The sequence below is a fragment of the Melanostigma gelatinosum genome (assembly GCF_949748355.1).
Source record: "Melanostigma gelatinosum genome assembly, chromosome: 22".
Taxonomy (NCBI): Eukaryota; Metazoa; Chordata; class Actinopteri; order Perciformes; family Zoarcidae; genus Melanostigma; species Melanostigma gelatinosum.
Window position 1 is genome coordinate 11,965,670 of NC_136655.1, and position 14,880 is coordinate 11,980,549.

The 14,880-nt window shown below is 43.6% G+C and overlaps 1 protein-coding gene across 2 annotated transcripts; it reads right to left on the minus strand.

Annotated features, from left to right (window-relative positions):
• Positions 1 to 216: 216 nt before the first annotated feature.
• Positions 217 to 13,091, minus strand: etnk1 (ethanolamine kinase 1). Of its 2 annotated transcripts, XM_079294973.1 has the most exons (8): positions 12,811 to 13,091; positions 11,161 to 11,420; positions 9,519 to 9,659; positions 7,527 to 7,669; positions 2,917 to 3,000; positions 2,650 to 2,810; positions 1,743 to 1,816; positions 217 to 1,529 (listed from the first exon to the last, which is right to left on the minus strand). In XM_079294973.1, the coding sequence occupies exons 1-8, from the start codon at positions 12,955 to 12,957 to the stop codon at positions 1,457 to 1,459; spliced, it is 1,083 nt and encodes a 360-aa protein (XP_079151099.1). In that variant the 5' UTR covers positions 12,958 to 13,091; the 3' UTR covers positions 217 to 1,456. The 2 variants fall into 2 exon arrangements, 1 of the variants encoding a protein (XP_079151099.1); XR_013773035.1 differs by lacking the exon at positions 217 to 1,529 and having other exon boundaries at positions 1,744 to 1,816; positions 2,555 to 2,810.
• Between the last annotated feature and the right edge of the window lie 1,789 nt (positions 13,092 to 14,880).

The following is a 14,880-nucleotide window of genomic DNA, read 5'->3' on the forward strand; positions in this document are numbered from 1 at the left end:
ACAGATGGCACTCTTGCTCCCCGGGTCCCACCAACAGCTGACATTCATTACATTGTTTTTAACTTAACACAGGTGTGCGGTAACCAAACCTACTCTACGTTCTTTTTTCGCCAAAACTTCAACATTGTGTGCCTAATAGGACGAACGCCAACAGTGGGCTCAGCAATCCCACAGCCAGCAAGGCCAAAATCACACACACGCAAGTGGAAACTGGTCTACAAGTGTATAAAAATGTCTTGACTTTATTAGGACTTAACAGCACTGTTTTGTAACATTAAAGATGATTCCAAAACGTTCCCTGACGGTGCAGACGATTAAACGATTTGGTCTCTTTTAGAACCCTCTTACAGTCGATGTCACAGTGAATAAAGTCCCCGACAAAGCCAACTTACCATGTGAAACTACAACCAAATTTCTTATCTGGCGTTATGAACATGGAATGTTCAAATTACAATGCGATGCAGGCTTGTCCCCGGTTTAGTTTAAGATTGAAGAAAAGCAAAACCAAAAATGAAACATTTACAGTACATTACAGTGAAAACCCCCCTCGAGTCAGGAGACCACTCACTGATTTACAGTGACTATTTAACTCGAGGGCTTGAAGTTGGACGTAAACACAAGATGCTCTCCTCAAACTGGATGTTTCTACTTTAAGTCCAGAAAGTCAAAACAATGAAGCCCTCACCAAACTACACACTGACAGTATGCAGAGGAAAATAAGGGTGAAAACAGGAGTCACAAGGCAGACCACGAGTTTTCTTTTGTTGTTGTAATTTGGCTCATCTCACATAGGAGTAAGGGACAGCACTGGTCTTGCCATGTTGGCATTTCTTTTCTTTTTTCCTCCTTTCATCTGCAGCAAACAAAGCAGCCTCTGTATTGCTCTCATATCATCAGAAATTTGGTTATAGCTGGGCTTTCCCCCATGAAAGCACATATGAAGGTTTCTCCAGGCAATCAGATTCGTGTTTGGGCCACCTGTCAGTCCCGTAGGCGGTTACTACGTGTTGGTTACAATTAAAGCGACATTCCTCCATCTTATTCATAGCGATTTGAGCTACAAGAAAAGCAGCCGTCGGATACAATACGCTGATATCGTGTTAACATCTAATTGATATTAGGACAGTTGTAACGGCCAAAACTAAACTCAGCCATGTGGGTTTGACATTATAGGAGGTCTCGAGTCTCTGCCTCACACTTCGCCCACATTACAAATGACCTGGGCTACCGGTTAACAAAAGGTGTGACGGCAGAGGATGGATAAGCGTGTGGTCCATTTAATCGATAGAGATATGGACTGTAGAGGGGACCTGTAGGCACAAAGCAGGACAGACTCTGAATCTGGCTCTTCCCTACACAAGACCCCTACAGGGCGCTCTGCATTCATCATGTGAGCCTCAGAGAAGAGTGGAAGGGAGGAAGAGCAAAAATAAGAAGATGAGGGGGCGGGGGGCTATTATTCGGGTACGTTCAGCGCAGCCACCTCCAGTTTCATCTTGAAGTACTGGTTGAAGCGCAGGACTGCATATCTGAGAGACAGAGAGGAGCGCAGCGTCAGCGATAAGATAAAAATGTACTTGCAGAAATATCAGACTGTTCTGGCACAGATGATAATCTGAACACTTCACATTTAGTTCTTAAACATGTGACTAACTAACTGAAATCTGCTTGGCAGCGCAAAGTGAAATAGCTGTTGAAGAAGTGTGCTTTATTTTAATATGCATTTCAAGATGGCTACATACCCCAAGAAGTCAAAGTCGATGGTGGAGACCTTGGCCTGAATCAGAGCCCAGAGACCCCAGAAGAAGTGAGATGCCTTCACGCAGGAAAAAAAACAAAACAGAAGCGACAAAGAGGATTATACTCAAGTCTACTACTAAAAGTAAATGTCAAATCTAATTACCCAACACGGCACACTCAAGCATGTACAAAGCCAGCAGAAGCCCTATGGCAACAACAACAAACAGCTGACACAGAAACACAATTGCTCGCCTTGCTCCACCTCCACCCGCTGCCCTCTTTTCCTCTCAACATGAAACAAGGCAGAGCGAGGCTCAGGGGAGAGCGCTGAGCCTCGAGAGGGGTTACACGCCTCCCATACGACGGTCGCATCAGCGGGCACATCCATCTCTCACATTCAGAGCAGCGTGCTGTTTAACCCACAGCACACTATAACTCGGGGTTAGCTGACCCAACACCTGGCAACAGGCCCGGAACATCAACTCAGAACATGCTTAGTGTTCAATTTAAATTCTTCGACCATGCAGTTTAGGTCAAGACTAATTAATAATTAGAACGTAGTTTAACGATTAACTATTTAACTACTGAGAAAACACAGTATATATGCAAATTTGGTCTTTTTTTTCCTTCTGTGTACAACTTTGCTTTACCAACTGTTTGTTATCAGCCTCAGCGCACATCAAGCACAAGCGTGCCTGCAAACAGAACTCATAAGGGCGACCACGAGCCATGACTGCAACTGAGGCGATGACAAGATCAGCAAAAATAACCATGCAAAGAATATAGGCCGAAACACACGCCGACGACTGCCTACCATCTGCCTATGAGAGGCTAAAGGACGGCCATGTGCAGATATGCTCTCCTGTAATCCACTGTGGTTCATGACGCGTGTGCAATACCAACGCTCACCAGGGCAAACCGGTTGACTTGGACGTAAAGAATCTCCACCTCTGTGTCCGTCACTTCATCGCTTTGGCCTTTGTGCTCCTTATAGGCCTCCAGGTAGGAGCGGAGCCACTGCAGCTGAAAGGCCCGCTGAGGGTAGTGACTATAATCCACCTCATTCAGACCTGCAAACACATGCAACACACACACACACAGGCTTAACACTCATGCAAACCATTTCATACACACGTCTGTTTATAGATATATCGAGCAGAGCAAAGTCACACTCACCGGCAAACTCGTTGAAATGGTTCCCAATGTCGTAGGCTTGGTAATTGTACCCAGCGTACTCGTAGTCAATGAACTTTACGCTGCCTGCAGAGAGAACGAGGTTTGTTTAGAGAAGAGACACGGGAAGCAGGCACAAAATGATGATGTGTTTTTTCCCTTTGATAAATCAAAATGGCAAGGCTTTTCATTTCACACTGTAACTCTCTTCCTGTCTGACTGGTGTGGCTGGCTAGTTTGCCGATTGTGGGGCAAGGAGTAAGAGCTTGAATTTTGAGGAAAAGTAGACCGTAGAGGGAGACTTCAGCACAGGTAATGTAATAAAGGGAATTAAGAAGACACATTTAAACTTAAAGAGATATACTTCTTAAAATACACGATTGACTTCTACACATGCACTATCATGCGGCATTAGGATAAAAACAATCATAAGATTTATGGAAGTCAACAACTATATTGGAAATAAAATCTTTCGTGAAGCAATCGCAGGAATGGAGGTTGAGCAGTCGATCTACGGTGACATCGTAGTAAACAGATTAGTGCTACTAACAGACTTATCGGCGGGGTTTTTTTTCCCCACAAGACCGCAAAATAGGCAGCCGGGATACATTAGCAGAGATGAAAATGTGTGATGCAACACATGGAACGCATACAAAACTCTAGGAGGAAAAAAAAAAAAAAAAAAAAGGAGTGCATCTGGCTTTTCAAAGGATTGTTTGTTTTGGATACATGCACAGAATAAAAAGGGGAAATGGCCAAGTCAAAGTTATGTTTTGAGGCAGATGAAGGAAAACGGGGCAGAGATAGCAGAGGGACAAAGGGAGGAAGATAGTGAGATACAAAGAGACACTTAAGTGGTCCGTAGAACAGTAGTGCGCTGCCAAAGCAAACTTACAGCAACACACGGTTTGATACGTTGCCTCTCAGAACTTGTACTCGTCACGAAACTGGACTTCTCTTCAAGAGCGATCTCAAAACATATTTCATAGTCTGGTGGGCTTTATGAGGATCCGTTACATCTTGAAGTCAATCCACCGTCAAGAACTCTAGACTAACAGCTCAAACGCTGGGAATGAATTATTGGCATCGACGTCTGAAGAACGTTTAAATCCGATGATCGTGCGTGGAGAGGAAGGATCAAACAATGCGTTGCTGAGTGCATTTGTAGGCCGGTGAACACAAAAAGGGAAGGACTGATCTCAAAATGGCGGCGGCTGATCTCAAAATACAAACCCTTACTTTTTACAAGCCCGGTTGTTTACACAAACATAAATATTAACCAATACATGTTACTTTAAAAGAACAGTACGTTAAATCAAATGTGTCCACTCTTGAACGTTTTGGCTACATTTCTTTGGCTTAACATATGGAACATTAGTTTTTGAGGTGGTGCTGGACTACAGAGAAAGTCACTTTGAGGTGGGTTACCAGCTGACGTGTAGGTCTTAGCGGGACACAACTGAACACCTCCAGGCAGTGGCTATAGCCCCCCCTGTGCAGCAGATGAAAAGGTTGGGGCAAACACATCTTCCACACATGCTCACTCTCACACTGACATATTTGTCTTTTTATCCATTCTCACACCCACGCAGTGTCGAAAAACATCAGGCCCTGCAGCCAAACTCCCTTTTCTTGTCTTGCCCCCCTCCTCACGCATGCAACCTCACTTCCCCTTCTCACAACACTCCCCCTCCAATGCTCCCTTCCCATTGGTCCGCTGTGAACCCAATAGCGCGACACCTCTGAAGCGTCTGCAAATGACAGAATCTTTGATATGCTTCCTGTTGGGCTGCCGAGTTGCAGATTTCGTGGCCCATGGGACCCAGTAAAATGTGTGCGGATTTCTTGTTCTTTGGAAATAGCGGAGTAAAGTGAGAGGGGCAGGGAAACTACAGCAGCCTGCCTTGGAGGCCGAGAGACACAGTAAAGAGAGACAAAAAGACAAGAGGGAAAAGTAACAGAGCACTTGGTGAGAGTGGTTTTGAAACAGTATCTTTGGAAAAGGGAGAAAAATAAAGCGTCCACTTCCGTTTAGGGTTTTATCAATACAGGAAGTGGCGGCTTCTCTGCGGTCGCGTTTTTGCAGACAAGTGGTTACAAGTCAGCAACTACGGCTGTGACAGGAAGCAGCGTGGTAGCTGTTCACTCTCTTTTCATGCCTACTCAAGAAAAAGGCCGTAGGCGGTAGACTGAGTTTACGACGACGGTTTAGACTGCTTGACCTGCCACGGTAAGACTAGCCGTGTATCAATGATCGCTTGATTCCCTGGACTCTACTGTGGTGTACATTCCATTGTGCTCGTCAGCTGTAGGTGTGGTCTAGTTGTGTTTAGTGAGGCGTATCGGGGAAATGCCTCTCGTATTAATCAGTCATACTTCCAAACAGAAGACGACCTCAGCCTGACTTATTGAAGCCTGAAACATGATTCTGCAAGTCTGTAAATATGCATGGATGTTGTGCAAATGTTTGCGCAATTGACCTACGCTATTCATGAACTTAATATTAGCATTACCATTTAACACTGACTGGACACATAGAAAGACGATGGCGAATATTCCCTTTAAGGGGGTTCCGTGCTGGGTTTTGGCCCAATCCCAGTGAAACTGAATAAGTCAGCATTTATTTGAAATACAAAACTACAGATTCTGCAGGCGTGCACGTCTACTTCTCTGCGCTACGGTTAACCAGAGTCTCTGTTCGATGTGCTGAGGCAAAGGAGTTTCCCCACATTTTTGCAGAGGCGTGTTTCAGCTTCAACGGACACAGCAGATGATTTCTATATTAATGTTTATGTCAACAAATCCCATTAAAAGACCAAAACCAACAATGTGGTAGTCTGTCTCTCTATATACTTTCCAACTCCGCCAGCCTGTGGCTCTCAGCCCGAAGCCCATTCATCCCTTCTGAAGACGAATCACTAATAATGGGCTCACAAATTAACACTTTCATCAAAACAAAAGGCTTAGCGGTTCTTTAAAAAAACAGCTACGCACTGTTATTTACAAATATTAAACAAACATGAGTGAACAGTGAATTTATTGAGCAGTTGGTACGAGTTATGTGGTAGTGACTCAAAAATAAACTACATTGTGTGCATTTATAATGTCACCCAGTCAAACAGTGTGGCTCACTGTGTTTTTAAACTCCTGGACAACAATGGAGCTCTATCGCCAGGAACACGCTATAAATAGGGTTTTGGCCACACAGGGAATACTTGTTAGTCTGGTCGCTTCAATGTTGGTTTGTTTTTTCCGATGGGACTTGTTGACAATAAGAAAAATACAGAACATCGCCAGACATATACTTGCCCAGTCATCATTATTGGTGCTGTGGAATGGAAATTGCGCAGTAAGGAGGAGTGACGGAAAGTAGCTTTACACTTTAGGCATTTGGCTGGTGCTCAGAGTGACTCAAAGCAAGTGCAAACCATAAAAAAAAAAACATTTGTGTGATAACCAGCATCGTAAGTAGCCTCAATACTGTCAAGAGGGAAAACTGGTGAGCGAGTAGCAATGGAGGGTAATAGGTAGGTACAGGGCTCCTACTGCTGCCATGAACTCATCCCGATTAACCCGAGCAGTGGGCAGACTACGCGAGGGCCCTCAAAGCCGACTGTGCGTGAGGGTTTGTCTCTCTCCATTGCCTCCCCAGGGGCAGGGCGGCGCAGGGCAGCCACAGCCTCGGCTGTCATTCCTAGGGGAGAAAGGCTAGACACAAGGAGCTGTGAGAAGGGCCCCGCCCCTCGCCGCAAACCGACGAGGGGGCTGACAGCTCTTTATTACCCCCACCCCACCTCCCGCATACATCTCTTCTTTCCCACCCTCTCTCATTTGTCCTGACCAGTTTATCCCAAAATTCCTCTGCTACAAAGACAATGATAAGAACAGTTTCACTGACTCGTACAGTCTCATTGACCAGACTAAACAAAGTCGCTCAGTGCAAAAGCAAGCTGAGGATAGGCTGCTTGACCTTCATACCATCAAAATAGCATTGCTATAGCACCAAAAACATGTGCAGTCAATAGAACTAAGACTTGGTATGTGGTATGATGTAATGGCATTGTTTGTTCACGCTGATAACAGTAGTTTACCTTCTAAGTTTTCAGCACAGAATTAGAACGACAGATCAGACAAGATTTTGGAAAGAAGACAGAAATCCATATTAGAAACGACTTTACCGTTAAAAAAAAGGGAAATTGAAATCCAGAAGACTAAATATAATCTTTGACAGATTGTATGCAAATTTGCCAAATCTATTGGCGGCAGATACACATTTTTCTGCCACTCCCCTACCCCCCCCCCCCCCCCCCAAACCCTCCAACCCGCATCAATCGACACGCGGCTTTAATCTCCGTCGTGTTTCTCCTATTTCAAATGAGGATTCCATCTCAGAGCCGAGCGCCCAAAGAACAGGTCTGTCTTCTCCGGCCGTTCTAACTCTTTGCCTGCAGCCCAATGCAAACACCGGCAATGAGTGAAGCATGTGACTAGGGTTGAGGAAGTGCAGTTATTGCCATCCTACCTGAGCGCAGAGACCAATGCAGTTCACACTACAACACACGATTCAGTCACACAGTAACGTCTATGACTACACTTCTGCAGTTAATACTCACCTGCCTCCTCATTATAAATTATGTTTTTGCAGAGAAGGTCGTTGTGGCAGAGAACAACTGGGGAGCCCAGCACAGACAGGCTCTGCTGGAGCCACACCAGCTCCTTTCGGAGGCAGAGAGGGCTTGGTACCTCCATAGTCAACCTGGAGGGGCAGAGGCAAAGAGGGTCAATACCGTATTTGAAAAATATTAAATAGGAACAGAAAATAACAAAAGTGGAGGGAGACGAGATTCACTGCTATCTTAATACCACACGATCGGTGTATGTGGTCAGGAGCCACGTGCTAAGCACTTCACCCAGTTACTTGTTTTTGCCTTCAACACAGCTAAACCCCAAAGATGCTGCGGGTGTCGCGGCCTTTCATGAGTCTCAGCGTTTCTCTGGCAGTGTTTGTGTGTTGGTGGCCTGGCTGGCCTCCAAGGAAATTTACAGCCTGAAAAGTCAGTGTTTGTTTTGGATTCACTTTGGGTGTCACCATAAACGAAAGCTTGTTGTTATTGGAAACTTAAAGTAAAAAAAAAAAAATCAAGATCCAGCGGTGCAAACGTGCCCAAATTGTTCAATTTGCCTGCGACGTAGCGCACCTGTGTTGTTTTTTCATTGGTACTGACACCAGGAACACAGGGAAACTTATGTAGATACATATTTAGATGACGATAGAATTACACGGTTTGTTTAGTGTCAGTCTACAACACGGGCTACGAAATTTGAGTGATGCCAGACGGCAGGAGCATGAACATGATAATTCACCATTTCTCATGTGTTCAGGGTGCTGCTCTTTCCCGTTTGTCATTTGGAGAGAAATTGTTATTAACTTCAGATGCGAGACATCTACATGTCAGCAGGACCTCTTGTTGTGCCATTGCACAGTGGGTTGTTTGGATCATTAATGACTCACTGATAAAGAGACGTATGAAGTCATAGTTCCACGTGGACAGATATATACATGAGGCAAAGCCAAATGTTTCCAAACAATGTGATTAGAGGCTCTCTTTTCTTCTTCTGACTATTCAACCTTCTTTAAAAAAAAAAAGTCTTAAAATATCTAAAAATCACATATTTATGCCTTAATTAAGTTCTTCAAATCTATTTATTATAGGGCTTATTTTTTGTACTTCATGTCCATTTAAATGCAGGGTTGGTCATAAAATAACAATAATCTAATATCCTCCTTCAAATGGCATTATACTTTACATGTTTAATGAGTATACTGCTTTTCAAAGGTTTGTTCTTGCTTTGTTTCAATAATTAAGATTTTTTAAATAGTGGTGAATTTAAGCATTATGATGAATTTGTTTTTGTCTAAATATAGCTTACGTAAAACCTGCAGATAAGCTGTTTGGTGAGTCCTGAACTGTACAATTGTCCTACACAGCCTGGCACATACCGGCACTTTGCAAAACATTGAGGCCACGCCCCTTTTGGAGAGAAAACCAGAGACCCTGTGGATATCGATGCAAGTTGACGCGTGTTTGGATTGTAATGCATTTCTTGTCAAACAAATGTTTGTTTTATCGAGATGTTTAACGATTGTTTTGCGACCTGACCATCTGTGATACCGTAACAAATTAAAGTTGATATTAAAGTGGCGAGATATTGATTTTCCGGACATCTAGACATATTTTAAGAGTCCATCATTTGGCAAAGTGTTTGTAAAAAACCAAATCTGCCATTTACCCCACTGACAGTGAATATTCACGTCTCATATGAGCCTCAAATCTCAGTGGGAAAGCCTCAGTTGACCCCCTACATAACAGCTTTGAGACACGTTTCATCTTCCTCGACTTATGCCGTCACCGTACTATTGTTTTCCCGGAAAAAGGGGGCGTGGTGATGAGAGCCTACTCTGGATGAGGTATTGCCGGTCTGATGTATATAACATTTTGCAACTCAGCCAGGTCTGTGCGAACAGACTGAATTTATAGGGCCAGAGGTAAAAGTCTGACAGGTGATCAGGAGTCTAAGGATCTAGCAGATCTACATGGTCTCACCTGGTGTTTCGCTCTGGGTCCTTGAAGCACTTGGGGATGAGAGCAAAGTACTTGCCCATCTTCATCCACATGTCAGACTGGGGCACCCAGCCATTGTGGGCATGGATGGCATGGTACTTGGCCAGCTGCCTGGCAATGAGACTGCAACGTAGAAAAGAAACAATTATGGATTTTTTTAAATTAAAAATAAAAATGGAAGATTCTGTTTCAGTTCGCCTTCCACGCGTCTTCTGTCTAGGGTTGGGTATCGTTTGGGTTCTTTCCGATTCCGGTGCCTAAACGGTGCTTTCGCGTGCCTGTGTTGTTGTGCTTATGAGCGACAGCGCCAAGTACCCCGTTGTAATAATACTATGAGTGAGGAGCGGAGGACCGAGTCCCGCTGCTAGGACGGAGTCATCAGAGTAGTGTAAAAAAAGTATTTAAATTGGCGCAGGCACCGAAAGGAAGCACCGAAATCTGCGTTACGTTTCGGTCCGGTAGGTACCGGACGTATAGGAACCGGTTCCATACCGGCACCGTTTTTCGGTACCCAACCCTACTTCTGTCTATCAAGCGCCTTTTAGCATTTCCATTATTTTGAAATGTTCAAGCTCAACGTTAGCTTTGGTTCTCAACCCAGATACACTTGAGCAACTATGTTGGTAAAACTATGAAATAGATGAACATTTTATTGTTTAGTTTTAATCTTCTTAATATAATATCAGTGTACACCCGTCATTTCCACCAAGTTGCAGTTCATAAAAGATTCTCCTCAGCTGAGGTTACATTTCAGGGGCAGAACCCGTTAAGGCACTGGTGTGACTAAATTCTACGAGTTGCTACAGCGGTAGTTCCTTAGGGTGTATCTGAAGGATTGTGAAGGATACTGTTTATGTGGTTGTTGTAAGAAATTTGAGCATAGAACTGTGTTTAGTAGCTATAATAAAAGTGTTCAATAATTCATAATTAAGAATTCATAATTTGTCATAAACATAAGTGTTTTGGAAATGCATAATTAAGATAGGCATAAAGTGTTTTAGGATTAGTAGCTAGATGGAGAATTTGAGACATGAAGCTTTTGCCAAAAGTTGCAAAGTCTTATCTATTATATGGAATGTTTATCATAGAGGGATTAAACAACAACTGACAGTCATTGAATGTGTTAGTAAACTCAGGGACAGAAAGGCAGACAGGTGAATACACTCCTGGAAGTTAGCCAATAGGAATTGGGATAAACGGAAGAGGAGGCGTTTCGAACGGATGTGGGTGGCTTAATTTAAAGTCTTTTTTTCTCTCTCGCGTGATGGCTCTCAGAGGACGGCGCTGAGTTGAGTTTTTTGCAAACGGGGTTTTATTGATTTAATATTTCATGGAAATAATGTACTTCACTGTAAATACTGTACTTGCATCAGTGGGATTAAATTCCTTTTAATTGTAAACCAGTTTTGGTAGATTTCTTATTGCAGCGTGTCGACTGTACAAAGCAGCCGGACACGTGCTCTGGCCTCCTCGCTGTGGAACAGACTCAAACGTCCACATTGTCGGTATGTAGGAGTGCGTGTGTGTGTCCGTCTGTCTGTCTGTCAAGCCTGCACAGTTAGCCTCGGGGTGGCAGGAACAGGTCACAAGACTCTTTTTGCATTGCATGGAAATGTACTTTTACCTGAACACAGATTGGCTGCGAATGTCCTCAGGCTCCAGGGCCGTTCCTTGCAGAAATTCATAGCAAAGGCCATTGTTGAAGGTGCAGTATAGGTGTGGGGCACAGCGGTTTTCATGTAGTACTCGGAAACTCTTCACTTCGTTTTCCCGGTCAACCAACAATTCTGTTTTGTTGCCATAAATACGGACCAGGACCACATCCTGTACGACTGCACCCACGTAGCAACCCAGCAGCTTATTGGTGATCCCGTCTGTGAAGAACTGCAGGGACAAAAAGAGGAAAGGGTGGAGAACAGGTGAATCGGGCAAGAAGTCACAATTAATCCTGTACTTCAGAAACCTAGCTGGACGCCAGTGGGACCGTCCTGACATTAAACCATATAAGTACTATGAAAACCTACATTGTTTGGAGTATTACACAAGTTCTGAGAGGAATCTGGCAAGCCACACAGAAACAGAGACGAGGAATGAATGTAGCATTGAAAGATTAAGGCCTGTCTGATTTAAGCTGGACTGTATCTGCTGGGAAGCTGGGGACTTTTTTTTGGAGGGGGGGGGGGGGGTGTCAACATACCAGCCCTTATTGTTCACTCCATTAGGCGTGGACTGAGGAAAACAAGTCAGGAATTTGATTTGGCATGAGGAAGCTATGGCAGGCATTTGCTGAGTTGCCACTTTGCTCTCATTGATGAACATAGGCAAGTGTGGCAGAGCATGTGACCATCTCCAACCCTGAGGGTGTTTCCCAAAAAGGAGCCACACCCCCAGAGGTAGTTACTGGAAAACTAAAATAACTTGCTTTGTGGGTGACTATGTATGCAGAGGATTTAATGTCGAGCTCATCTATCAGCATGCTTCTCTAGAATAACGTACTGTTCCCTTTGCCGCTATATTTTGAATTGATTTGACTTTAGCAGATCACAGAGGACACTTAGGAGATTACATATAGTCAATAAAAAGTAGTTCGTATGCATGCTCTATTTGTCATACGCGTCTCTTCCTGAAGTTAACGAGAACAGACGATGTAGTCAGAGTAGCGTCTGAGCCTCGTACATTTCCAGTAACTGTCAATAGGGCGCAGCATGATGACAATCGTGACTGAAACTGCGACGCACACCTATCTGTATAACCACCTGCATGCAAAAATAATATATCTATGCTAATTCGTGCCATATTTAAAATGCGTAGGTAGTCAAGACGTGCAGGTACGGTTTTACAAGCTGCGACGAGAAGCAGGGAGAAAGTCCCCATGTTGGATCTGAAGTGACGCAGATGCTATTTGCAAAGGCAACCCATTAGCGGAGGAACTACCGCAGTACGTTACCTTAGTAGCTGCAATATAGCGAAGGCATTGTCTAACGTTACCATCCGTCTGAGGATGGCAACAGATATTCTATAGTTAAATATACGTAGCATTTGGGCTGCTCTGCGTGTCATTAGATTATCCGGTTTCGTGTGTTATTTGCTACTGGAATAAATTACCGATTACCGGTTTTAGCTAACTTGGGTTTGTCGTGAGACCACGCTGCTAGCTTACCCGCCTTCGCAATTGTAAATGACTTATACTCTAAAGATAGATAACGCTATATACACGCAATGGGGATGTCATACCAAGCAGATTAAAGATTTTAAAAAAAGAAATAAAAAGCACCTTCAGTTTGACCTCGGATGGTTTCCAATTCGGTCTCAGCTCCTTGATCAGCTTCAACGCACCGGATCTGTAGTCGCTTTCGTCAACTGTCACGTCTATTTTGGGCACAGCGGGAGCCTCGTCGGGTACGTGAATGTAGTTGGCCATGCTAAATCTTTATTTCTTGGAATATCTTAGACTGACGATTCGTGTGCTGCTCGCAGGGCCTAAATGCGCAATGTATGAAAATACGTGACGAGCGGCAGATATACAACGTTAATCCTGGAGTACGTAGTCGGTGTGCGGCAACGCCTCTTAAAAAATCCCACCCACCAGAAAAAAAATTTACCCCGATGCATGCTGGTAGTCGAATGACTCACGAGAAGCGCCTGTTCAAGGCGTGAGCGTGCACCGCCGGCGGAGCTTAATAATTAAACACGGAAATATACGAACTAATGTTAATGTAACTCGAAGACAACAACATATAACAACGTATTAGACATATACAAGTGAGGTTACAAACTTATACTGTACATAAGAAGGGTTACAAATCAAAGATATGACTCAAACTTTTCTATGGCGATTCAATTCTCTCATCCTTGGTGGATACATGCAAGCATACACATGTCACGCACTATGCTTCTGACGTCACATCCGCATTCTACTTGAACGAAATGAGCTTTGTGTCAAGTCCGAGCGTTTTAAATGTCAGAGATGGGCAGGCCTGTTGTCTGACCCAGAGAGTGTTAGCCCACTTTAACTCAAAGTAATCCGGCTTTCGAGTCTCATGAACACACCCACCCAGGTGCGTTAGATGTAATGGAACCACGAGAACGTGGAAACGTCTGTGCTTCTGTTTCTTTTAGTGGTTGTTGGACTCATAATAACCAGCTGCCTTAAAGCTATACCCAATTGCCTTATCCCTCATGACATTGCACAACAAAAACCTAATCTTTTTATTTTATAGATATGAACTGAATGACAGACAGAATAAGTAATAAGCTGTCAAGGAGAGAAATCAAGCCGTTTGTGTGGTCTCATCATTATGTCCACTGTATGTTGAGTCTGCTGTCTATATCTTCATGTATATTAATTATTAAAGGAGATAGAGTTACTGCATGTCATGAACAATTAACATCAATATTATTTTATTTGCAACAACGATTTAGGGCCATTGCAACTTGCACAACCAATATGCAACCTATTTTTTTTAAGTCTGAGGTCCCACAGCAGAGGCTCAGTCCCTCTAAAATATAAATCTAAATATACTTTATATCAAAGGCGACACCCCTGGTGTTTTTCCATCTTGACCATAAGCCAGTTTGATCATGTAATATCTGTTCCATGCTGGCATCTGTAGAAAAAAAAAGTGATATCTTTGACAGTAACCCCTGTGCAGACAGAAACAATTTTACAGCATTAACAAACCTCTGGGAGTGAAACCTTTTGGTGTAGTGTGAAGAGAGCCCCGGCCAGCCCTGTAAGAGGTCACACCCCAATGTATCAAATCACCCTTTGCTCTGCACAACAGACCTGTATTGGGCCCATGCAAATCCACTACTACAGACTTGTGAGTTGGGTTCTTCAGAACTATTTTGTGAACTCCTGTCTCTGCTGCGCAGTGAATAAAATGAATCTGAACCAGCCACAGATATGGACACTTGGCTGTCCAGTGCAATCAGTCGGTCATTTCCACTTGAGCTAATTGGAGGGTGTCATCTTGCACAGGGATACCTTATCAGTAGCTCTATAGGGAAAGCAATGCTTTTTATTCACGTTTATTGTCCTTATGTTGACGACGGTCTCTTCTTTTGGAGACTTATTTCCAAAGTTGTAAAGTTGGGAAAATAACTGGAACACGCCCCTATTTGCCCCTCACTAGTAAGCTACTATTGTTGCTTTACACCAGGGGTCTCAAACTCCCGGCCACGTCATTTTATGTGGCCCGCGAATCCGCCAGCACAAAAAAAAAGAAAAAAAAAATCTTTATTTATTTATTTATTTTTTAAAGTTAGACTAGATAATAAAATATCCCCATAGTCGAAATTATGAGATAGAAAGTCGAAGTTATGAGATAGAAAGTCATAACTA